Source organism: Bubalus bubalis, chromosome 5, assembly GCF_019923935.1.
Source record: "Bubalus bubalis isolate 160015118507 breed Murrah chromosome 5, NDDB_SH_1, whole genome shotgun sequence".
Lineage (NCBI taxonomy): Eukaryota > Metazoa > Chordata > Mammalia > Artiodactyla > Bovidae > Bubalus > Bubalus bubalis.
In genome coordinates this window covers 39,173,498-39,199,491 of record NC_059161.1, presented here as the reverse complement: position 1 = coordinate 39,199,491, position 25,994 = coordinate 39,173,498, and the positions used below count along the sequence as shown (strand labels likewise).

Below are 25,994 nucleotides of genomic sequence, written 5' to 3'. Positions count from 1 at the left end.
TTGTACACACAGTATTATTTGGTTACAGTTATCCTTTTTTTAGAGGGGCATATATGAAATCAGGACACTAACTCTTCTCTGACACCTTTTGAGAGTTAAGTGTGGCAGCTGACTGAATTGCACTTTCGTTCTTCTTCAGCAGTTCTTTGAAGAATAGGCAGAATATTTGGGTTTCAAAGCTGAGGAAAATGAAGAAAGGAATGTTCGCTGTGCTGACATACTTCAACTTCATGCATCTTTGGGGCACCAAATTTAAAAATTAGCCACTGGTTTTCCCAAATTCATGTTCAAGGTGTTTGGACTTGCATGTTTTACTGAGGTGGGAGCTGCTGAAGAGGTAGTTTCTTTGTATCTGCTTCTGAAACGGGTGTTGCCCTGGTCTACCTGCACCAGGGAGCAGGGCTCTGAGCCACCTCCCCACCCATTACCCCTGACACCACACTCACCGTGTCAGATTTTATGACATTCCTCCAACACCCCTACACCTTCACTTCCCCATGTCTTTATTCATGCTGTTCCTTCCACGTAGATGCCCTTAATCCAGAGTTCCCCAACTCTTCCAAACATTTCACTCATTTCTTAAGCTCATTAAGAATGCTACTTCTTCCCTGAAGCCTTCCAGGATACCACATACCCAGGACAGATTAAGCTCTTCACTGGCAGCATTTTATAACTATTACCAGTCACCACAACATGCCTGGGTATGCAACTGGGTCTGTGTCCCTGATCTGCAAGCTCCTGGAGGTAAATGCCCCTTCAGCAGGCCCTGCAGCATGTGGCACAGCGGGCACCCTACATACAGTTGGTCAGATTGTACAGAAACTGAGAGAAGAGGAAGTAAAGTAGTAATATGCTCCATGTAGAGTGAGGGGGAGGCCAGCAGAGAATTGATGGTTAGGCAGGGAGGTAGGAAAAGAACTCTAAGGTAACTGCTTCTGAAAGAGATGTTCCTTGCGTGGATTTTGAATGCAGAGGGTGGAAAACTAAGAACAGAGGACTAACAAGGACCAGGAGGGTGGAGAGAAAGGAAGAAGCATCTGGCTCCTGAGGTCTGGCACTGGGGGAGCAGGGGCTGCTGGCAGGGGAGGAGGGGGGAGCTGGGCTCACTGCCAAGGTGTCACAGTGACACAGCAGGTTCTCACGGATGGGATTGACTGAACATGCCAAATACATGAGACGCCCCTGGAACTTAGCGGACACTGGGGAATGGGTGGAAGGGGTGATGAGTTGCGGGAGGGACAGGTTGAAGCAGGGATGGGTGAAAGGGTGACAGCTGAGGGAGGATGCATGGAGGGGCCTGAGTAGGCTGAGGCTGCTTCTGCCACTGTGCTTAGTCGCTCAGTCCTGGCCAACTCTGCGACCCCATGGATTGTAGCCCGCCAGACTCCTCTGCTCATGGGATTCTCCAGGCAAGAATACTGGAGTGGGTTGCCATGCCATCCTCCAGGGGATCGATCATCCCAACCCAGGGGTTGAGCCCAGGTCTTCTGCACCGCTGGCAGATTCTTTACCAACTGAGCCACCAGGAAAGCCCAGCCAGTGTTTCTGCCACTGGGGGACAGCAACTCGAAGCAGATCACCCAGAGACCAAGAAATCACATTTCAGGCAAAACAAAATGTGACCCAAAAGCCCTGAGAGGTGGCAGTGATGGAGGCTGGCACCAAGGTCTGAAAGTCCTTAGGCCCAGCACTGGGTCCATTTCTTCTGGTTGGACACTGGGGGAATCTGCCCGCAGGGCTGTATCCTAAATGAAGCACTGGCAGGAACTGAATTGATTCACTGGCTGCTCTGTGAGGGAGTGCCTGTGAGGACCGGCGATTTTATAGGTGGAAAGGACCTGTGAACAAGCCTGGCAGTGTTGATCTGAAGTGGGGACAGAGCACGGCTACTGCTGTGGTTTTTGCTGAGATCTGTAGGACTAAGTGATTCTTACCTTAAGGTGCCAAGCGGCCCCCTGAGGATGAAGAGTCCTGCTGGGAGAGCTACAGGAGATCTGAGGCTAAACACCCCTCTCTACCTTTGCAATGTGTACATGTTACAGAGGGGTAGGAATGAAATGAAAACAAGTCCTCACCACGCTAAAAAAAGGGCACTGTGGAGACAAAAGGATGATGGAGATGGATGGAGACGTTTTATTCTGACACGTTACGGTTACAATGAGAACCTCCAAGTTTCACGAGTTCAAATAAAAATAGAACTTTACAAATTAAAAAAAAATACAATTTATATACATCATAGAATTAGCTAACGTTACTGTATAAACAAACAGTGCAAAGAGAAAGAAGGAAGCTGTTACTGACGAGATGACCAAGGTCCACAAGCTGTGGCGGAATACTGCACATCACTGTGGGGCCGCCAGGGTGCTGCGGGCCTTCCTGCAGGCTTTTTCATCCCCGAGGGCCATGTCAGTGTGTGACTTTGCATCAGAAATGTCATATGGTCAGCTGGGTCAACCAAGCAAGTGTCCATTCCAGCCAGGAACTGTTAATGAAACGTAGCTGTTTTTATTGTTCAGTTGCTGAGCTGTGTCTGACTCTCTACGACGCCATGGACTGCAGCACACCAGGCTTCCCTGTCCTTCACTATCTCCCAGAGTTTGCTCAGATGCATGTCCACTGAGTTGGTGATGCTATCTAAACATCTCACCCTCTGTGGTCATGAGCAGTTATTTCTCAGAGCACAAAGGTCCCACAGTTGGGTGGGACTTGCTCCCTCCCCTGACACCTCAGCTGGGGAACATGAAACCTCCTCTAGCCAATCCCAAGCTTGGCCCCTGAGAATCTATCGAGGCCACATCCCTGGGAGGTGACCGTGCTGGAAACAGGCAAGATGTTGAAATGCAGGTTTCTAACTAACTGAAATCAAAGGAATGAGGCTGACAGTTAATTGTGTTACAAGTGGAGCTGTGCTAGTCTTTGGGCTTGTCTGGAAAGGGCAGACGCCAGCAGAGGACAATGACGTGCCATTCCAGAGGGGCTGGGTTTGGGTCTGATGCATCTGTTCAGGGGGAGGAAGGTGTCTGCATTCTGCCGTCTATCTCTGGGCTGCACCGATGGGAACAAAATATCAGGTGACTTAAACACAACATGGTGTGCAGGAAGGATAAATTGCAGCAACACTCACCCAGGGCAGCCTCCCAGACAGCTGTATGACCCCACCCCCTGAAGGTGGGAGGACCTCAGTCCTGCCCATTTCAGGAAGGGGAGAAAGGCAGCAAGAAGGGAGCAGGTTCCAGTTCCGGATGCTGCCTGAGAACAGTGGCAGCTGGCTGAACACCATCACACTTAGGAGGGCTTGCTCTTTTGTTCCTGGTGAATTCCTCAGTTACTTACTGGAATGTTCATCTGTGTTTCATAAGTCAAGTGCACCCAAGGGAGTCAAAAAATTTATATGTCAAAGTCATGTTGATCAGAGAGATGAGAAAAAGGGAAGAACAGAGGGGCCCTAGTCACTGGGGACGATGTGGAAACAGCCCCTGGGTGCGGGAGTGCGTGGAACACAAGACCAGAGCTGGCAAAGCAGGGCGGGTACTCATCCCCAGGCTGAACAGCAGTTTTGGCAACAAAGCTGGGAGGCTCAGGGGAGAGAAGAGCCTTACTGTGGCCTGGCGCTGATGCCCTCTGGCAACTTCCATGATTAAAAAAAAAAAAAACAAAAACAAAAACAGGAACAACTGACTAAATGCAAACAGATGCCATCTTGAGTCTTCAAGCACATTTGCTGTGGGGCTGTCTAAAGGGATGGGAGGGAGGGAGGCTCCAGAGAGGGGGCTGTGTGTCTATGTATATAATTATGACTGATTCGAGTTGCTGTACAGCAGAGACCAATACAACATTATAAAGCAATTATCTTCCAATTTAAAAAAGAAAAAAAGATGCTGCTGAATGTAGAGAGAACAAAGAGGAAAGTAAGTGCAAATGCCTGACACACAGATGCTCATTCTGGGTGCCTGTTCAGAGATGACCAAACAGCCGGGAGGGAAACTGAGTCACAGAAACAGAGAGGGAGGCTTCCTATGTCTGAGGCTAAAACCTTGGGGTGTGAGCTGGCAGGAAGCACCTCCTACTACCCACTAACCCCTCCTGAGGTTGCTGCTGCTGAGCCCCTCAGGAGGGTGGGGACAGCCAGCAGCAGGCGAGTGCGAGATGCTTATGAAGGGCAGACACCCTCTTCCTCGAATGAACACCTGCTGTGTGGTCACACTCTGGCTTTCTCAGCCACATCACGGACCCGTCCACATTCCTGGTTCAGGATTCACTCCCTCCCGTCTTATGAATAATGGCACTGTTCTCCAGGGTCAAGTGAAGCAGTTTTATCTAAGGGAGCCCTGCTTTTAGGGGTGATGCAAGGTCCTCTAGACTGTGGCTGCTTCACCACGAAAAGGCAGGTAGAACTTGAGGGAAGTTTAGTAATCTGATGGAGAGGAGAAGGACTGGGGTGAAAACACGGCACAAGGAGACCATGGGTAATCGGGAAATTAGAGAGAAAGCCGAAATGCTCAAAGCTGGGACAGGTGGAAATCTGACCCTGTCGTCAGCTTTATCATAAAGTTCAGGGACCACGAGCAGGATTTAAACGCTTTGTGCTTCTGGAGATGGTGGTTCTAGGGAGGTTCACACCACAGGGGCCCCACCTCACACTCAGAACTTCCCTTAAAATGAACTAGTGAAGGTGTCAACTTGAGTCCCATTGAGTTGGAGTGGGGGGTGCTCTCTGAAACGTGGGTGGTTTTCTCAGGGCCCAATTCCTCATTCACTGAGTTCCGCAACTGGCGTATCTCCCCCAACCCGTGTTTGCCTTGGCCAAAGCCCCTCCCATGATGCTTTAAGGCAACAGCTGGGTTCCCTAGGACAGTGGCAAAGAGGAGGCGGGACACCTGCTCTGAGGGTCACCCTCCAGCGGGCGAGGCCTGACTCCCTCTGGTCCTGGTGCTAGCGGGGAGGGGGGCTGGGGCCTAGGTCGGCACTGGATGGAGGAACGCAGGGAGCAGAAAACGGGAAGATACTTGCTGAGCAGTCCGACAAGTCCAGGCTCTGATGGTCCCATACCACCCCCAGGATCTCTGACGGCAAAGTGTTCGATGGCTGTAGGCTTTCCAAGCAAGTGGGTGACTGGGGATCTTCCGTGCCCGGGAACAGTACGGCCAGCCGTGGTGGCGGAGCCCGAGCTGCTGCCCTCCAAGGCGGCTTCCAGAGAGGGCAGCCGGCACGCGGCTGTGAGGCTGAGCCCGAGCGCGGCTGTCAGAGGGCCTGGTAGTGCTGCCGCAGCCGGGCCTGCAGGAACTCGTGCGTCAGGTTGTGTCGTGTGATGACCCCCACGATCTAGGACCAGGAAGAAAAGACCCAAGTCACCTGCAGAGTGAAACCCACTGGGAAGAGAACTGACTGACAGGAGTAAACAGAGCTTGCCCGGCCTGTCTCAGGCGGCAGGGCCAGAATCAGGTCTCGGAAGGACCAGGGCAGACCCGACAACACGATCAGGACGCTCGTTCCGAAGGGCACCTCATTTCTAGATGGAAACGAGATACAGAGAAAGCTCGGGATCGCAAGCTGGAGGCCAATGGGACAAACTCAGCTGCAGAGATTTGAGCTGGGCCAGCTGGAATCTGGACACGAATGTCTTCTTAAGCAGAGCTCGCCGTCTGTAGCTTTACAGCCGCCACACCCAGCCAGCTTCTCCATTCAGAGCTACCTGAGTCACTGTGATACTGGATTTATAGTAAGAAAAATATATTTGGTCATCAGCCTAGTTTCTGGCACACAGCTCTTAAAACTCTCAGCACTTCCTAAGTGGTGAATAATAAGGGTGTCTTGTTATTCATAACAAGCCCCTTTCAACCACAGCTGAGTTTATGCTAATGTCACTTCTGGGAAGCCTTTAAGGATGGAGGCTGGTTTCCCAGGGAACCAAGTGTATGACTAAGGGATTGGAGCTGTCAGCCCTACCTACCCGGTGGGGTGGGGGTGGGGGCGGCTGGAAATGTTGAATCCATCGCCAATGGCCACAGATGTAATCAACCACACCTGTGACATGAAGCCTCTATTAAACCTGAACCACAGGGTTTGGAGAGCGTCCATGCTGGTGAACCGTGAGGTGATAGCAGGGTGCCCAGCCTGCCAGAGAGGAGGTAGGGCTCAGCCTCCCTTCCCCCATCCCCCGCCCTGTGTATCTCTTCCAAATCTGCCCATTCCAGGTTATGGACCACAATCTATTATAAAAGAATATGAGGGGGTGCTTCCCTGGTGGCTCCGTGGTAAAGAATCTGCCTGCCAGTACAGGAGACATGGGTTCAACCCCTAGTCTGGGAAGATCCCACAGGCCATGGATCAGCTAAGGCCGTGACCACAACCACTGAACATGTGCTTTAGAGCCCAGAAGCTGCAACCACTGAATCCCACCTGCCTAGAGCCTGTATTCTGCACAAGAGAAGCCACTGTAATGAGAAGCCCACGCACCACAACTAGAGAGTAGACCCCGCTCACCACAAACAGAGAAAAGCCTGTGCAGCAACAAAGACCCAGCACAGCCAATAAGTCAATAAATAATGAATGAATGAGTAAATAAATGACTGAATGAAGAAAGAAATTAATGAAAGAATATGAGTAACTGTTTCTCTGAATTCTGTGAGCAGGGGGTCATGGGAACCTTCTATTTATAGCCAGTCAGTTAGGAGCACAGGTGACAACCTAGACTTTCGATTGAGAACTGAGGTGGGGGAGGAGGGTAGGGTGAACCATCTTTGGGGCTGAGCCCTTAACCCAAGGGACATGACACCATCCCCAGGTAGACAGTGTCAGGACTGAACTAAGTTGAGGACACCCAGCTGGTATCTAGAAAACTGCTTTGTGTAGGGAACTCACCCTCCTCTCTAAACCAGCGAAAGCAGCTCAGCAGAGCAGGCGAGTCCAGAAAACCAGGGGGTTCCCACAGTCACCGCAGTGACTCACGTCTCACTGGGGTGGGTGTCCCGGAACTGTCAGCACAGCTGTGTTCCAAGGAACACGATTCCACCTCCAGCCACTAAACACACGGAAGGGCATGTATGCTATCGGGGTTCTGCTGGGTAGCCCTCATTTTGGAGAAGTGTCATTTCCTGCAAGACAGCTAGGGGGCACTGACTGTAAGCCTCAGAAAGGTGACCATTACCGCGACCGTAAAAAAAAAGAATCTGCCTGCAATGCTGGGGACACAGGGCAGGAGACCTGCGTGTGAGCCCCGGGTTGGGAAGGTGCCCTGGAGAAGGAAATGGCAATCCACTCCAGTATTCTTGCCTGGGAAATCCCATGGACAGAGGAGCCTGGCAGGCTACAGTCCATGGGGTCACAAAGAACTGGACACGATTGAGTGAGTAACACACTCACATTTTCACTTTCACAGTGAAATTTAACTAAATATCCCACCACAGAGAACTGAGTAAGTGACCAGGCAACTGTACAACAGAATGCTCTTGAGCCATTAAATGTCCTAAAGGAATACTTTTTGCCATGGAAAGTCATTTCCCATAGATTCATTGAAAAATTAAGATATGAAACAGTACAGGCAGTGGTAATGTTTTCACTGAAACTTGACATACAAAGTCTCTTACTCCTAGATGCAGAAGAAAAAACAAGAGATACTTTAAAAAGTTAACATGGCTGCCTCTATAGAGATCTTTTTTTTTTAATCTATAGTATCACATTTTTTTCTACAATCAAATACCAATGTTGCTGTAGTAAGAAAAAAATATGAAGTTCTAAGAAGAAAAAAATGGAAAAATCTATAATAATAATTAGGTAGGTAGTTTATCTTTTAACACTCTCTTGAGTAGTTTGCCTGAAATTCTCTCATTTAGTGTTACAAATTCCCATAACAGGTAGGGAACTGACCCCCTTCCCATAAGAAGGCACCCCCAAGTCCAACGAGAAGAGAAAGATTTTAGGATATAGAGAGGTTTGTTGTTTAGTTGCTAAGCTGTGTCCGACTCTTTTGTGAGTCCATGGGCTGTAGCCTGCCAGGCTTCTCTGTCCATGGAATTCTCCAGGCAAGAATACTGGAGTGGGTTGCCATTTCCTTCTCCAGGGGATCTGTACGACTCAGGGATTGAACTCGCGTTGCCTGCATTGACCAATGGATCCTCTACCACTGAGCCCCCAGGGAAGCTCCAGGCCTAAGCTTTCTTGTTCCACAGAAAGGAAGACCAGTGCGACACCGGCTCCACCTGCCAGCCACACAGGAGACCACATGTAGGAAACACCCAGGAGGCCAAAGGGGAAGGTTTCGGAAGCTGCTTCTCTCCCGCCCACCCCTCCGCCCCTCACTTCTGCTGGGGGAGCGCAGAGCAGGTTGAGTTTGAGGGGCACCCCTGTGGGGTTCTGCTGCTCCTCCTACAGCGCTGAGCTTACAGGCTCCCCTCCAGGAGACACAGCCTCACAGGTTCCGACTCACCTCGCCCACCGCATTTACCACTGGCAGATGCCGCAGGCCCATCGTCCTGAACAGGTTGAACACTTGGGAGACATGGGTGTTGGGCGAAACAGTGAAGGGTGCGGGGTTCATGTACGGGGTGACGTCCTGCAGAGGAGACAACATGGTGACCCGCAGCCAGTCCTGCCTGCCCAGGATGTGACTCTGGCCACGCAGACGAGGAGCAGGCCGTGCGGGATGGGCCCTCAGCCTCCTCACCCAGCCCCACCCCCAGGGAAGCCCTGCTCACCACGATCATGCGCGGGTTCAGCAGGGTCAGGTCCAGGTCGTGGATGTCGGGGTACCTCGGGTAATCCTCGGCCATCTCGGCGTAGGAGAGGCGTGGCTGGCTGGCACTCTGCAATCCCAACCCAGACACTGTCCTTGCACTGGATGTGGCCACTGGCGGAGCCACGTTTAGGGGACCCTCCCTCAATGTCTGAGAGCCGGGCGGGCAGCGCAGGGCCAGGACAGGCGCTCTGGAGTGAGACCTCCTGCTCCAAAGCCACTTCTCGGCCAACTCCCTAGCTGTGTCCCCTGGGCTGGTCTCCTAACTTCTCTGAACGTCCCTTTCATCTGTAGAACAGGCGTGAGCTACTCTCGAGTTTCGGTGCGAGAAGCGCTAATAGTAGCTGTAGCTGCAGTGGCCTGGGTCCCCTAAAAGATCCGTCTAGAACCTGTGAATGTGGCCTTCTTGGAAAAGAGGCTTTTGCGGATGTAGTCAAGGTAAGATGAGGTCACGTGGAGGAGGGTGGGCCCCAAACCCAGGGACTGGTGTCCTGCTGAAAGAGGCGAGGGCACAGAGGGAGGGCCGGGTAAGAAAGAGGCAGACACAATTGATGGGCCTCCAGCCAGGGCAGGCTGAGGGCAACCACCACAAATGAGGGAGGCAAGAATCCTCTCCTGGAGCCTTCAGAGGAAGCACAGCCCGGCCGACCGGGCGTTCTGTCCCAGGGCCTTCAAAACCAAGCAAGGACACACTGCTGTTGCTGGAAGCATCTGAGGGGCCCGCCTGTGGAACTGTGCCCAGTTTGCGGCGACTGCAAACGGCAGCCCCAGGAAAGTCAGCCCAGAAAAGTCACAAGGGAGCTTTGCCACTATTCCTGCATCCTGAGTCTTCTGGACTTTCCCTCAGCTCTCAAGGCCGCTGACCGTCACAGGGCACCGAGACCATCAGCTCTCAGGCCAGTCACCACTCCTCCCCAATCTTCCTCCCCTCCCCTCCCCTTGGCCCACAGTCTTTGCTGTCCACCGCTGACCCCCAGGGTTTCCTCAGGCCAGCACTGGTGGCTTCTGTCTGCAGGCGAGGCCCTGCTTCATCTAGTCTGGCCTGCTTCATTCCTCCAGCTCTCGTCCCTTGGGCCATTCCAGTGAGGTTGGGCCTCCCACAGGCCATACCCCCAAGCCTGAGCCACTCCATCCGTGGCCCTTCCTGTCCTGCCCACGTGAGTTGCTCTTCTGCAGGCTAGTCAGACCATGGGTGACCTCAGGCTGGCTGCCCACGGGCAAGACCCAAAGGAAAATTAGTTTGGGAACTAGGTCTCTGTGTGAGTTTTTCAGGCTCCATCTGAAGGGGTGAAGTGTGTTGCAGGTCATTATATGGACCACTTTGAACACACATAAACCAAAGGAAAGAAAAGACTACAGGGAAATGAACAAGAACAAAGGCATTTCTTTGGATAACACATGTAACAAAGTGCATACATGGCAGAAATTAAAGTGTAGAAATTATATTAAAAGGCTACTGGCCAGAAGGACACTTAACAACAGGTGCAGAGACTAAGGGGCAAGGCCCTGGAGGGACTCTGAGCCCTGCTCAGCATCAGGGCAGCGGGGATTGCACGCACTGCTCGACAGCAGGTGTAGGGACTGGGTTCCGAGCGCCCTCATGCTTTCCAGAGGCCTGATGTGGACAAGAAGGGAGACTCACCGACTGGCTTTCAGAGTAACAGACTCCTCGGACAAGCAGGGTGACGAGCTGCGAGCGCAGGATCAGGCCGTGGAAGGTCAGCGGGCGGAAGCGTTCCTCCATGGTCCAGTCTTCGCTCGGGGACTGGTCAGGGTATAGGTTGGGGTAGGGGGTGTATCTGTTATACAAAAACCAGACGCTGCCTAGGACACCCTCAGCAGGACCGCGTCCCGTCCACGGCCCCAAGCCCCGCCTGCACTCCCAGGGACGGCCCCGGGCGAGGGGCCCCCTCACCTCCGCTCCAGCATCTGCTGCAGGAGATCCTCCTTCTCGCCCGGCTCCTCAGAGGTCACATGCTCATCGCACATGTTGCGCAGCTCACTGGATGGGTAGGACTTCATGGACTGGCTTCGCCGGCGCTGCTCGCCGGCGCGGGTGAGGATGCTGGACTTCTGAGGATGGGAAGGGGCAGTGATGACAGACGGCTGCTCAAGGGTGGGCCAGCATCCACTCGGGAGGAGGTGGGTGACCCCGAGGGTCAAAAGGCACAGGCCCACGCCAGAACGGCAAGAAACCTGCATGGCGGCTCAGAGACTTGTGATTCAAGGAGCCTCCTGGAGCCCAAGGTTTCTGCCGGCTCCATGGCCCGACTCCTTTGATGTGGGGACAGCACGGCAGCGCTCCTACGTCATCTCTCTGCAGGCCTGTCAACTGATGTGCCCCAGCCTCCAAAGCCAAGGGTGGGCACATGGCCCCAGTGAGGCAGCGGGACCCGCCCTCAAGGCTGATGCCTCCTGGTCCCCACAGGGGAGCCGTCAGCTACCTGCTCACCCAGGGTGCCCCACGCCTGGTTCCTCAGGTTCCGTCTGTCCCACAGCTTCCTACGAACTTCTTTCTTAAGTAGGTCAAAGCCCACTGCTGGCAATTCAGAACCCTCTCTGGGACAACCTGCACTGAATGCTAACCACTGCTGATTAAAACCAGGCTTCCCTGGTGGCTCAGATGGTAAAGAATCTGGCTGCGATGCAGGAGAGACGGGTTCAATTGCTCTGTTAGGAAGATCCCCTGGAAAAGGGAATGGCTCCCCACTCCAGTATTCTTGCCTGGAAAATCCCATGGACTGAGGAGCCTGGTAGGCTGATTAAAACCACCACTCATCCACGTGCTTGCTGGAGTGAGAATGCACACACATCCTGATGGCCTAAACGAAGTCCTCACTCACTGTCCAGTCCTTACTCACTGTCACGTACGATGACAAGAATGCTGACTTTCTCAAGAGCCAACCAGGGCCACCCTGTATACAGGGTACGACAAGCATGGGGTGAGTGTGTGTGTCAGGGAACCACTTGTCCATGGTCCACCCCTCCTCCAGGGTCACTTTCTTTACCTTGAATTTGATGTTGTTACTGATGAGCTGGTTGCCCTTCATGAACTCCCTCTCGTTGCCCCGGTTCTCTGTGACCACCGGGAAGGCGTGGTGGACGGTGGTGCGTAGGATGCTGACCAGGGACTGGATGCGGGTGTGCGGGTAGACGTAGGTCAGATTGGGCTCCATGATGTCGCTGGCTCGCAGTCTGTGGGAGGGAGAGAAGTGGTCCAGCCTCAGGACGGAGCCTGTGGCACTGGGAGCAGCCATGACATGGCCATGCTCCCTTTCCGTACTGCCTGGACCACCAGGGTCCCTCTTCTGAACCACTTCCAGCCGATCCTTGAACACACGTGTTCCTTGGTACTCCCATCCCCTTCATATGCACTGTTCCCTGTGCCTGGAATATGCTCTTCCCTGCCTTGTCAGGTGGGTGGGCCAAGACCCTCATCTCTATACAAACGCCCCCTCACCATGAACCCCATCCGCTTGCCCAGGGTTTCAGCCATCCCTCCTCAGCACCCCATGGCACATGTCATGTATCACCATTGAACTGCTAATGACACAGGAATTAAAATGAAAATCTTTGGGTGTCCCTTTAGACCAGGGATGGCAACTATCACCCACAGGTCCAATCTGGTCACGCTTGCTCATTTACATGTTGTCCACGGGTGCTTCTGCACTAAAATGGTAGAACTGGATAACTGTGATAGAGACCACATAGCCTGCAACGTTGGAAATATTGACTGGCTGGTCCTTTCTGGAAGCTGGCTGACTCCTACGGGACAGACTTTAAGCACCTCACGTGATTCTAGACATGAGAGGCCTGATGGATAAGCTGGTGTTTATGCCCAGAGGAGTCACCGCTGATAGACAACTCTTCACTGGGCACACGAGGCAGCTTGCTGTCACTCACAAGGATCGGACGCTTCAACATTCAATCGTAACACGTAATCCTGTTTTGCTAGAATGCCACAGTGGCTGAATAGTCCATGAAGCGACCCTGCCCACCCCAGCCTCCAGCCCACGGGGCCACTCCACTCTTCTGAAAACACTTGGGGACAAACGTGCTTGCTACTGTTACTTACCTTCTTCCAAACCAAGAATCTGTACTACTACCCCCTAATACAAAAGTTCCTGGGCCCTAGATTTTATAAATTCTGGAACTAGGACACAAAGAGAAATCCTGGCCTTACTTGTCCATTTCCACCTCTGTCTCCCATTCTAGCAGCGGCACGCCTCGCAGGCCCACGTGGATGTCATAAATGCCTTTATTGAAAAAGTCCCCTGTCCATTTGGCCACCTGAAATACAAAGGAAAGGCTTAAAAATAGGCTGCTGTGGGGGAACTGGGCCCGGAATCTGAACGAGGCCTAGAAGGGGTGCGCTCACCATCAGGGTGATCATAATGGGAAGACCGTAAGTGATCTCGTTGGTAGACTCAATCAAGATGACCGTGAGACTGATGGTCATGCGGACGACCCCACCCAAGAAAGCCGCAGCACCAATCAGGGCAAAGGTCCCGGAGTAGATATGGCCCAATCCAATGTAGCTGGTGAAGAAACAGACCAAGAACATGACTCAGAATCATACAGTGTGTGGCGGGGTGAGGGTAGTTCAGTCGCTAAGACATGTCAGACTATTGAGATCCTACAGACTATGGCCTGCCAGGCGCCTCTGTCCATAGGATTTCCCAGGCGAGAATACTGGAGTGGGTTGCCATTTCCTTCTCCAGGGAATCTTCCCGACCCAGGGATCAAACCCAGGTCTCCTGCACTGCAGGTGGATTCTTTACTGCTGAGCCTCCGGGGAAGCCATGTGGGAAGCTATGATTCCTACACATGTGCATATGTGCGCGCACGCACACACACACACACACATGCACAGAGTACCTTTTGAGGACATTGGCAACTAGACGTCCAAAAGCAGCTCCACACAGCAGAGAAGGCACGAAAAGGCCACTTGGAACAGAAATGCCGTAAGTCCAACACGCAAGTGAGAAATAGAGGACGAAGAACAAGGCCAAAGTGACGGGGCTAAATGTACCTGCGAAGCAAGAGCAGACTGACCTAAGCCCACCAAGATGCTTACCAAGGCCTCCCAGACCAGCCAGCTCCCACCAGGTCCTACTGAATCCTGTCCGGTTCACCTCCAGTGCTGGAGGCAGAAAGCCTATCTTTGTCTGGGGTGATGTCACCAACAAAAAGCCCTGTTCTTGCTCAAAATTAGGGGTAAGCCAAGCTGTGTCTGAGGGTAAACGGAAGGGGTGGGTGAATAATCATTTGTACCTGCCCCAAAGCCCAACCCGAGACTCACTATCCTGGTGGAAAAGCTGTAGGATGGCAGACTCCTGGGGATTGAAGAAGAGGGTAGCCATGTCATTGTAGGTCTCGTTGGGACAAAAAAAGGTCTTGATACTTGAATTCACATCTTCTGATGTGACCTGAGAAACAAGAATCAAAAAGTCAAACACAGGTCCCTGACCAGGGCACTTGAGATTTCAAGTGGGACATCTCCAGAGAGGTTGCAGCAAACCTGGCATGCAAGCTTTACTCATAATAAAACAGGTAGCAAAAGTAGATTAAGATCCAAAAGCAGCCAACTGTGATACTGTATTCCTCACATTTTGAAGAAAGAATCAGGATGACAGCCCTTATTCATCCACATTTGCAACAAAAATATAACTACATCCAAGATTCACTGTAGGTCTGGCTCAGTGCTACTTCTGTCAGAGGCACTGGGGGAAGCCTGGCCCCCAGGGACCACAGACCGTGGAGGACGAGGTAGAGGCCTGACAAGAGGCCCAGAGTGGTCAGGTGGCTGCAGAGGAGAGTGGGCACTGCGGACCTAAGCCCAGCTTTGTTCCAAGTGGAAAAAGCCTCTGCCCCGAGTTTGCTGCAGAAGAAACCTGTGTATATGAGGCCTACTGCAGATACCTTGCTCCTGGTTGCCTATCCCTCACCTGGCTGAACAAAACCCAAGTTGGGAAAAGATGGGATTTCTTCACATCCCAGCCCTCTTACCCCCTTCATCATCTTGTGTGAGCAGATGAGAGCCTGGCACTGCTAGACTCATCAGTGGGGTGTTTGTTTTCTGGCTGCTGGTGTTCAGCAGCATAGGGGGTGAACCTCATACCTGTCCCTGGGCAAACAACTAATGGGTGTTACTGCAAAGCTAACTGAGGAGACGGACTGTTCCTGGATCCCATTCCATCAGTGATACTGAAGAGATGCCCTTACGTGGACACTGTAACGATAGCAGGCCATGGGCTAGTATAATCCTATGAGGTGCGCCTGGCTGGGCAACAGCCAGATGAAGGCTGCTGCAGGAAACAGGGAGCGCCCCCTATGGGCAGAACCTGGCATGGAGGAGCGGGCAACTGGGATGTGTGTGCACAGTTGTCGAGGGTGGACAAGCTGAGGAAACAGCTTAATAACCAACAACGCAATGTTTCCCCAACTTAGGTCTGGACGAACCCAGTGCTGAAGGCGCTCTGGAAAGAGTCCTGTGGTCAAGCGCATAGAGGAGCATCACTGCACTTGCTGGAAATCAGTGTATCTGCAACAAGCAGGGAACAGGCTCCAGATCAGACAGACCCAACATGCAACCTGTCACCCGCCTGTGACCTCGGGAAAGGTACTCCATTTCGTGAAGCTTCCATTTCCTCATCTATAACATGGGAATGACACCTATCTCAGGCTACCTATTACTAGCCGACTGGTCTTGGGCAAGACCTCAGTTTGCCTCCGTTTTCTCATCTGTCAAGTGGGGACAATACTAGCCAGAGTGGCCATGGTAAAAACTAAGTGAGGTCATGTGCGTACAGTGCTTAGTGGAGCACCTGGCACACAAAGAACACGCCGAACATTCCTAACACTTACTGGAACTTTAAAGGCCCTGAGAAGTCCTGTGTTCAAGAAACCTACTTAGGCCTGGTTATCTCATCTGACCACAGAATCTGTTTCCGTTTGTTTACTCTTGAATCATGTATAAATGCTCCTTAGAACACACTTTGGAAAGTATTGGCCTGGTAAGGAGGTGGCCTTGGGGAATAACCATCAACAGGGATCAACAGATTTTTCCTGTGAAGAGCCAGAGAGTAACTATTTTAGGTTTTGCAAGCCACATACAGTCTCTAGTGCATGTTCTTCTGGCTTTCCTTTCCCAACTCTTAGAACTGTAAAAACTATTTTTAGCTCGGGGGCTACACAATAACAAGCAGTTGCCAAGGACTAGATGTGGTCCATGGAGCATAGTTTGCTGACCTCTGATTAAGTACATTCTAGCCATTTAGTGTTCCTGGGGACATGGAAGATGCAGCCGTTCTAGACAAAAACCCAAAGGGGCTCGGAGGGACTCCAGTAGCTCCCCAGGGGCCATTAAGACATGTACTGAGAGAACGTCCAGCCTCCACCCTAGGGTCCAACTCTCAGACCCAACACACATTGTAAAGTAAGCTCCAATGCCTAGCTCACGGTGGGGGTCGGGGGAGAGACAGGAGTCCCCTCTATGATGACCAGGACTGTTCACAAAAGTGAAAAAGAGCCAGTTTGGTGAACATCCTCTCTTAGGTGTTCACCTAAGAGATGACAGCTACGAATCCCAGCCCACCCCCATCCCCCACCCAGCAATCTGACTCAGGTGTGGAACAGTGAACCAATGCATCTACTGGCTCTACACAGAGGCACGTCATACATTCTGGATGCTTCGTCTCTGTGGACGTAGGACAAGGGCAGCAGGTGCACAGGGGGTTACCTGGAGCGGGATGGAGTCATTCCCAACTTGAGCCGCAGAAGTCACCTGGCGGCATTCTCCCAACACCATGGAGGCCACAAACACCACCACGGTGGTCACCAGGGACACCAAGAGGCTCTCCAAGACTCTAGGAGGCAAAACACAGCTGTTAGCATGGACTAAAAAGCCACCTGGTCTTGGGAACTTGAAACTGCCTACCCCCAACCCTCCCTGCCCCCAGAGCACGCACTGCTGCCCCTGGGCAGTCAGCACACGCGCAGAATGTATCAGCGGCTTGCTGTGTTCCAGCAATCTCTATGTACAAATCTGTACAGGTGGTTAGTGGCGAGGCTGCTGCGGCCACATCATCTCTCTCCAAGGAATGAATGGCTTCCCACTTTAAGTCCCAGGGTGAGAGTCTCATGACAGCGCACCCCTTGGCGGGGCCAATACTGACTCTGCCATGTGTCCCCGTGGCCAAGTCGAGAGAGGCCGGGAGCCAGAGTGGCTCTGATATAAGTTAAGCTCAGCCGCAGTCTCTTGGTCTGTCTGATAAACACATTTATGTTCTCAGTCTTAGACGTGACCTGGAAGCTGGCATGGGAAGTGGGGTCTATTCCTCAGGAGAGATGGCCGGTCCACATGGGGCCGGGGAGCCGCAGCAGATGGGGGAGGCGACTGCGAGGGTACCTGACGAGCTTAGGTTTCGGGTGCACGTTTCGCATACGGTACTTTGCAAGCCTCTTGTTCAGACAGTTGAACGTGGCTCCCAGGAGGCCCCCAATGACCCCCATCGCGATGAAGAAACCCAAGTCCATAGCTGTCCAGAGATGACATTTTTTATCAGAGTCAGAGCACTGAGAGAAAGGGCAGGGGAGGGAGAGAGAAAAACCAGAGTGCCCGTGAGAACAGGAAGGGGCAAGAGCAGAGAAGACAGAGACGAGAGCCGAAGCGGTGCTGGAATCCTGCCCACACTAAGCACACGCATGCAGGAGACTACAGGGCCCAGGCGCACCTACCTCTGCCAGCTTCTCTCTGATACTTTACTTAAGAGCAATTGTCACGGGTCAAAAAAGAAATTCTGAGGGCAAGGACAAAACATACCTTAAACTCGCCGAAGTTCAGCAGCCCAGGGAGCTGGAAGGAACCCCAACTTCCAAATTGAATTCCAGAACGAAAGAAATTGAGGGTGAAGGTGGCAGACATGGAGCAGAAGAGCTGGGAAACAGGTGACAAAAACAAAAACAGCTCATAGCTGCAAGTCCTACTTCCTCCCAGATGCGTCCCGTAAACCTACGGCTCCACACAGAGACCTCCAACTCCAGGTCTGGACATGGGGCTCGGGTGACCATGGCTGTAAGTTCACCTCAAGTGTGAAAAGCTGGAAATCGGGCTAGTAGGAGTTTCCATTCAGCCTTTGGTGGACTATTTAAAGTCTATGGTGCACCAGACCCTATGCTAAAAGAGGAACAGCAAACACCAGAGGAAGAACATGTTCCCTGAGCGAGCAGACGGGAGCTCAGTCAGGACCACAGTGGTCTCACGTTTCCAGTCAGATAGTTCGTCATAAGAGGATAACGTCTCACTGGGGACGGGAAGTATGTTAATATGGGAAATAGAGAACAGTTCACAGAAGTTAATATGGGAAATAGAGAACAGTCCATAGGAGGATACAGGCATGTAGAGCAAAGGAAGTCAGTCTGGCCTCATCAAAACTACAGGTTAGCCTGAAACTATCCATTAAATCGAGACTTTTACCACTGTGATATGCCTCAAAGTCTCCTTTAACACTAATACACTACTTTTTGTTGTTGAGTTGCTCAGTTGTGTGACTCTCTTGCAACCCCATAGGCTGCAGCCCATCAGGCTCCCCTGTCTATGGGATTTCCCAGGCAAGAATACTGGAGGGGGTTGCCATTTCCTTCTCCAGGGGTCTTCCCGACCCAGGGATTGAATCCAAGTCTCCTGCACTGGCAGGTGGATTCTTTACCACGGAACCACCTACAGCAGCCTTATTCTGGTTAGCGCTGACATGGTCTACCTTTTCTGTTCCTTTTATTTTCAGACATTTATGACTGTACATAAAGTATGTCTGTGGTAAACAGTGAAAGAGGAGAAAAAAAACTCCTGGTAAATGTATCGAGTAAGAGTTGTCCAGATGAAACCTGGGGTGGGGGTAAGGTGGTTAAGCTCGGGGAAGGCCCTCCTTACCACTCTCCATGTGAGCCCTTGGTTCCAGAAGGACGAACCCTCCTCCAGACTGAACAGGGTGCCCCCAATGGGGGCCCCAAAAGCTGCAGCAACTCCGGCGGCTGCCCCTGCTGATACAAAGTCCCGCTTGTCTCTAAGGGGTGGAGAGAGAGATGGTTTATCTGAGAAACAGTCCTCAGGCTGCAAAGGGCAGTTTTCTCACTTCCTTACGCACCGACATTCTATTATCTCGAGACCCAAAAACAGTCAGGGCTCACAAAGGGCTTCGATTTCTGCCAAAGTGACTCAGCACTGAACACAGTTCACTAACCAGCCAGATGCTCTCCCCTATTTGAACTCCGCCAGGCAGGAGGCTCCCTGACATTAGTCAACTCCAAGCATGAACTCTCAGAAGGCAGGTCAAAGATTTCTGGTATCACCACTGAGCCACCGGCTCCCTAGACCTTCCTTCCAGAAAGCCCAATACCAGAGAAAATGGCCAAGTGTGGCTGCAAGCAGGACAGGTGACAGTGCCCGGCAGGAAGGTGAGAAGGTGGACTCCAACTCAGGTGTGGGCCCCTGACTGCAAGGGCCTCGCCAGGCATGCAGGTCAGTAACACCTGCAAATCGCACAGGGTGCAGAGACCTTCCAAGCCCGAAGCGGTGGACCAAGTAAATAAACGCCATTCTTGATAATATGCCAATGGACTTTCTTGGTTGTATTTTTTATCTTGGACCATGTTCTTTGTTGCCAGAGATGTTTCTAGGCCCTGGGTTATGGCAAAACAGAAGCTGTGATGCCTGCTTGCCCCTTGTGCTCCTAATTTTCAGAAAAATAATTCAAAGCCCACCTACTTCCTGATGGTTGGGTTCTGCATGCAGCCCACCCAAGCCGGGGAGACTATGAGCCCGGTTAGAGCAGGTACAAGGTCTCAGTGGCAATAAACGAACAGCTTATTAAAAAAAAAAAACAAAAAAAAAAACGCCCCAATTTCTAACCTTTCCATACCTGTCACTTCGAAAATAGGGAAAGTTAAACTGGATCTTTCGTAAGGAGATGCTCTGAAACTAGAACATGAGAAAGCAGAGTTAGGGAGGGGCCCGAAGCTGCAGGAAGCCACAGCACTGGGAGTCCCTGCAGCCTGACCGCTCCTGGGCAGGAGCCACAAGGAGGAGAGTCTAGGACAGCAGCTGCTAAAAGAGCTGACTTTGAGGAGGAACTTCTTTCCTACCCCCGGATTCCTAGGCTCTTCAGAAACTGCGTTTTGTACATACTCAACAAGTCTGAAAGGAAAAGGGGAGACAGCTGGGTAAAGGGTGGAGAGGAACTGAAAGCTGCTACAGAAGACATGAGCTCTGCTCGGGGCAGTCACCAGGGAAGAGCCAAGTGACTGCCTGACAAAATCTCAGACTACCGCCCCATCCTGGCCTGGCCTCCTTCTACCTCTCGGCTTACTTCCTAGAGGCCAGTGCATGGAGATGAGATGAGGCAGTAACGAGAGAGATCAAAAGATGGGCTCTGGACGACAGGGTCTTCTTTCCTTCTCCTGGACAACACAGCCACCACAGCAACTCCCTTCCCTTAGAACGTGAGACATGAACTGTCTACAAGTGACAGTTCACAAGGAACTGAGACTTTCCTCTGTGGACCAGCCTGTGAGAAGGGGAGTCTGGGAGTCCTGAGTGAGCCTCTTGGCCTCCCTGAGCCTCGGCTCCTCATCTAGGAATGATGCTGATGAGGACAACTAAACCCGAGGGGGCTTTTTTCTGGTTGGGCCACATGGCTTGTGGGATCTTAGTTCCCTGACTGGGGATGGGACCCAGGCCCATGGCAGTGGAAGCTCAGAGTCCTAACCACTGGACTCACCAGGGAAGTCCCTGAAGTGGCTTAAAGAGAGGAGATGGGACAAGAGAGTCTGGCCCAGATGGCACCTGATGAACAGCAGCTGTTATTCCCTTGCCGCATCCAACGGTATCAGCATCGGCCTGTGCCTGAAACCATCATAGCCAAGGCTTCCAGCCTCTCTTGGGACGCTCTGAAAGCCACCCTGTGTGCAGGCGCTTGGCAATGGCTGTGGGAGCACCGGGTGACTTTCGTTTGAACTCTCTCTCTGTTCCATTTCTGCTCCCAGGACCCCGCAGGGCCCCAATACAACCTCCAGGTACCAGCTACCTGCTCTCCTGGGAGATAGACCTTATGTTTCTCATCAACCCAAACTGATAATGGATCCCAAGGCCACATTAGGGTGCTCTTGATGGATTTTTTCCCAATTTTAACTACGGACACGTCCCTGCCCAGGAGGCCCACTCTGAAGGCCAATCCACCCCCGACAGCCCATCAACCCTTACCTGTGGGAGTCCAGCCCCCACCACTGCTCCACTGTGGATCATGGGGCCTTCCTTCCCCACAAACAGCCCTGGGAACAGGTGGAAAAAGGCAAGATAATCTATCAGCACAGAACAATCTTTGTTACATAGACCTTTCTCTTGACAACTATAAAACAGAGGTGATCAAACGACTTGCTAACAGTGAGTCAAATCCCTATCAAATAAGAGAAAGTAACCTTGAAATTCTTGGAGAAGGAAATGGCAACCCACTCCAGTGTTCTTGCCTGGAGAATCCCAGGGACAGGGGAGCCTGGTGGGCTGCTGTCTCTGGGGTCGCACAGAGTTGGACACGACTGAAGCGACTTAGCAGCAGCAGCAGCAACCTTGAAATTCTAAATTCGGGGTCAGCAAATCGTAGCCTGAGGGCCAAGACAGGCTTGCTGCCTATTTTTATACAGCCCAAGAGCTCAGAATGGTTTTTTACATTCTTGAATGGATACATTTGAAGTGGTTATGTAAGTTTAAGCACCTACATAATAGCTCCTTTTTGCCACTTGGCCCACAAAGCCTAAAATATTTACCATCTGGCACAAAAATCTTGCTGACTTTGCTAAAAGCCAACTCCACAAATCAACTAGATAGTCGCTCTACTTTGAAACTCAATGGTGCGCTGGTCAGACAGCTCTGAATGGTAACTTATTAACAGCGTTTACATTTAAAAACTAACTCATCAACAAAAAGTGCAGAGATCTGTTTGAGGGTAGAAACTTCCAAGGCCACATCTGCTTAATGTACACCCATAATGATTCTTGTGGCCTTCAATCCTGGAAGGCTTGAAAGATAAAGGTCAGGAAGATGCTTTTGTGACTTCCCTGGTGGTCCAGTGGCTAAGACTCCAAGCTCCCAATGCAGGGGACCTGGGCTTGATCCCTGGTCAAGGAAGTAGATTCCACATGCTACAACTAAAAATACCCTGTGTGCTGCAGGTAACAGGGCTTCTGAGATGGTGCAATAAAGAAATGGTGCCTCCTACAGGAAATGTAGGAGATGCGGGTTTGATTCCTGTGTTGGGAAGATCCCCTGGAGGAGGAAATGGCAACCTACTCCAATATCCCTGCTTGGAGAATCCCAGGAACAGAGGAGCCTGGCAGGCTACAGTCCACGAGGTCAAAAAGAGTTGGACGTGACTGAGGATGCTTGCACACCACAAATAAGACCCGGCATAGCCAAATAAATAAATATTTTTAAAAAAGAAAAAAAGTAAGAAAGAAAGACCCTCCTGACCTCCAGCCACACTGAACAGCACTCCGAAGACTTTGCAGAGCAGGGTCCGGAGACGGACGATTCCAGGCACTTTCACGCCATTCAGATAGCATTTGATCTCAGGGATCCCAGAACCGGCTGCCACTGGCTGAGGGGGAGAGCAAGCATACTCAGAAACTCAGAACCCACTGGGCTCACCCTCGACAGCACCACGCTCAGTAGGCCTGATGCATTTCTAACAAGTTCCTGGTGATTTAACACCTTCTGCGAAGGGAGGCTTTTCAACAGTCAGTCAGTTCAGTTCAGTCGTTCAGTCATGTTCGACTCTTTGCGACCCCATGAACTGCAGCACACCAGGCCTCCCTGTCCATCACCAACTCCTGGAGTCTACTCAAACCCATGTCCATCGAGTTGGTGATGCCATCCAACCATCTTATCCTCTGTTGTCCCCTTCTCCTCCTGCCCTCAATCTTTCCCAGCATCAGGGTCTTTTCAAATGAGTCAGCTCTTCGCATCAGGTAGCCAAATGCCGCCCTTCATTTCCGGAGACTCTTACCTCATTTGTCTAAGCTGGGTATTGGTCACTTTTCAAGTTCTTTAAGGTTTAAAGCCGGAGCAGGCAATGGCACCCCACTCCAGTACTTTTGCCTGGAAAATCCATGGATGGAGGAGCCTGGTAGGCTGTAGTCCATGGGGTCGCTAGAGTCGGACATGACTGAGCAACTTCACTTTCACTTTTCACTTTCATGCATTGGAGAAGGAAATGGCAACCCACTCCAGTGTTCTTGCTTGGAGAATCCCAGGGACGGGAAAGCCTGGTGGGCTGCCGTCTATGGGGTCGCACAGAGTCAGACACGACTGACGTGACTTAGCAGGAGCAGCAGCAGCAAGGTTTAAAGCATTTGTTATTCTAAGGTGTTTTCACAATTCCCCAGGTGTTTCTTCTAATGTGCTGTCAAGGTTGAGAGGTAACCTCCTAGTCCAGATTGTTCCCCTTTAATCTCCCCAGAGGCTGAAACCACTTTCAGAAAACCTCTCTAAGTGAAAGAGAGATCACTTTTTCTTCAAGAATCTATACTCTTAACACTAAATCAGTGTCTTGACATGTCGGAAATGGAGATGGAGAAAAATGGAGTCCCCAACAACCTCATGAGCAAGAAGACCCCCACTGCCTCACCCCCATCACACCTCACCTCAATTAGGACAAGAAGGCTTGCGAAGAAGACAAACGTCAAGTTGAAACCCAAGAGTTCCAGGAGGGACAGCGCGAGACAGCCTTTCTGGCTGCATTCCTCCACCGCTGCAGACATGGGGTTAAGGAAAACGAGCCTGCCAGTAGGGGCGGTCCTGCCACCACTAGGTATGAAGCAGTTTTTCTTCCTCTGAAGCATGGGGGCTGCTTACTGCACATCTTCCTGTTTTCCACATATAAACTTCACAAAAACACAACTGTCTGAGATGTCTTCTCATTGGTGTTTTCCGTCATTAAGTCATGTCTGACTCTTTCGCGACCCCATGGACTGTAGCCTGCTGGGCTCCTCTGTCCAAGGGATTTCCCAGACAAGAATACTGGAGTGGGTCGCCATTTCCTTCTCCAGGGGATGTTCTCAACCCAGGGGTAGAAACCGCGACTCCTGCATGGGCAGGCGTTGAGTCACCAGGGAAGCCCTTGTCTCCTACACTAGGAACCATTTTAAAATCATGAAATACTTCAAACATTACAAGATGTACAAACATCTGTACCCTCAGAGCCTTAACAAATCTCAGTGTTAAGCCACATCTGCTCCAGGTGCTTTTTGAAAATTCAAACACTAGATACCGTTCAAAACAGCAACAAAACCCCTTGTGTTTCCCTCCCTCTTTCCTGGAAGAAACCCCTAACCTGAACCCTTGCACATCCTCTCCGGAACACGTCCACGTGCATCCACACTGTTCTGAGTGTTTCCGAAATTAAAACAGTGGCGCTGCGGTTGATGCACCTTCTACCCTTGCTTTTTCTCCCTCAACACTTTTTGAGAATTAGCCATGTTGATCTAAAAGCGCTGGTTCATTTTAACTTCTATGTGAAATTACACCATCTGAATCACCACTGGCCCACTCTCCCACCTGCTGTGGCAGCAGAGTTCTGCAATCCCAGAGATGCAGTGAGCATCTCTGTGCATGTCTGAGGGCTACGCCTAGAGCACAAACACAGGAGTCAGGGACACGCAGCGGCCTGTGTATTTAACTCTCACTTCCCTGCTGGTGGTGAGGTAAGCGCTCTTCCACAGGTCATTTTCCTCTTCTGAGAACTGTCTGCTCCCATCCTTTGTATGTTTTTCTACTGAGCTGTTTCGGCTTTTTTCTTAATTGAGTTGCCGTTCTCCCTCTATTATGGATACTAATTATCTGTCTCTTAAATGCACAGAGAGTCACTTCTCCTAAGCTGTAAACTTGTTTTTCAGTTTGTTTATGGAGTTTTATTGTCTGAGGTTTTTTTTTTGGTGCGTGTATAAACAGAATGTTTACTTTGATGTCATCAAGTTTATTGATCTTCATGCCTTCTGGAGTTCTTAGAGATTACTCCCTGGTCTTGATGTTACACAGTCTCTTCAAGTTTTGTTTTGCCTATTTACATCTTTAATCCATCTGGAATTAATGTATAGTACAAAGAAAGAATCTAATTTTGTATTTTTCCAGATGGGTAACCAATCCCCCAGCATCTTTTATTAACAAACCCATCCTTTCTCACTGATTTATAATATCAACTCTGTCACTCACTGCATTGCTGTATGCGTGTGGGCCCGTTTCTGCTTCTCTATTACTTTCCACTGGTCTAATTGGGTGTTCTTGTACCAATATGACACTGGGTTAATTACTATATCTTAAATTATGTAAATCTTGACATCTAGGACGGCTAGTCCCATCTGCTGTTCAAAGCTGTCTCAGATACTTTGGGCTCTTTATGATTCCACACAAATTTAGGAAGAGAATTATTTTCAAGTTCCATTAACAATTCTAGTGAGATTTTTCCTTGGAACCACAATCAGTTCACAGACTGATAAGAAAAAACAGGTATCTGGGCTTCGTGTCTTACTACCATGACCATGAGCATCTTTCTATTCAAGTCTTCCTCTGTGTCCTTTGATAATAATGCAAAACTTTAATCTCAAGTGGCCAATAAGTAGCTCTTCAAAGATCACGTCTGTAAACTCATTTCTGTATGGGAAAGCAGGGTGAGCAACCACACATGTTGGGGAACACTGTGACCCTTGTAAAGGATACACGCCTGCACCACACCAAACTTGAGCTGCGTGAAGAGCCGAGCAAAGAAGTCCACGAAGAGACCCACCTGGGAAGAGGACAAGAGCTGGCACCTGAGTTTCCACACTGTCATAGGCACTCCCCTGGAAACACAGCCCCCCACCCCCCACCGCTTTTTTCGTTGGTCACACGCACCCATGCTACCAACAGGCCATGTGTGAACAGGCCTTTCCTTAGTCAAGGAGTGCCCCACCTGAGTCTGGTCCCACAGCCCTTCTGAGGACAAAAGAAGGGGTGTAGCTAAGTTGTCAGAAGGAGAGTTACAACACATAGGGATAAGAATAAAAAAAGAACCTCAGACCAAGGAAGACTGAGAGTGCTTAGAAACAGTACAGAGGCGTGTGAGGGCCTGCTCTGCTCTTCCCAAAGGTAGGGTCAAAAGAAGAAATCCAAATACACTTTCAGTGATCCTTAGCTGGGTAAGTGTAGAAAAGATTAGGGTATCAGAATGTTACTTTG

At 51.0% G+C, this 25,994-nt stretch overlaps 1 protein-coding gene across 6 annotated transcripts in view; it reads right to left on the bottom strand.

The window, feature by feature from the left end:
• Nucleotides 1-2,110: 2,110 nt before the first annotated feature.
• The window catches only part of CLCN6 (chloride voltage-gated channel 6), a 33,975-nt gene continuing 10,091 nt past the window's right edge, over nt 2,111-25,994 (bottom strand). For 2 of the 6 annotated variants that reach the window (XM_045165723.1, XM_045165725.1), the window contains exons 5-23: nt 25,497-25,563; nt 23,426-23,532; nt 22,254-22,380; nt 20,991-21,058; nt 19,651-19,709; nt 18,663-18,795; nt 17,556-17,669; nt 17,142-17,308; nt 16,473-16,599; nt 14,034-14,160; nt 13,610-13,763; nt 13,110-13,269; nt 12,915-13,021; nt 11,740-11,926; nt 10,647-10,804; nt 10,374-10,530; nt 8,694-8,801; nt 8,426-8,551; nt 2,111-5,322 (exon numbers count right to left, since the gene is read on the bottom strand). In XM_045165723.1, coding sequence (XP_045021658.1) covers nt 5,242-5,322; nt 8,426-8,551; nt 8,694-8,801; nt 10,374-10,530; nt 10,647-10,804; nt 11,740-11,926; nt 12,915-13,021; nt 13,110-13,269; nt 13,610-13,763; nt 14,034-14,160; nt 16,473-16,599; nt 17,142-17,308; nt 17,556-17,669; nt 18,663-18,795; nt 19,651-19,709; nt 20,991-21,058; nt 22,254-22,380; nt 23,426-23,532; nt 25,497-25,563 — 2,334 coding nt within the window. In that variant the 3' untranslated portion in view covers nt 2,111-5,241. Of the gene's footprint in view, nt 5,323-8,425; nt 8,552-8,693; nt 9,226-10,373; nt 10,531-10,646; nt 10,805-11,739; nt 11,927-12,914; nt 13,022-13,109; nt 13,270-13,609; nt 13,764-14,033; nt 14,161-16,472; nt 16,600-17,141; nt 17,309-17,555; nt 17,670-18,662; nt 18,796-19,650; nt 19,710-20,990; nt 21,059-22,253; nt 22,381-23,425; nt 23,533-25,496; nt 25,564-25,994 lie in introns of those variants that run through there. The other 4 variants (XM_045165724.1, XR_006641089.1, XM_045165726.1 and 1 more) reach the window with 4 other exon arrangements.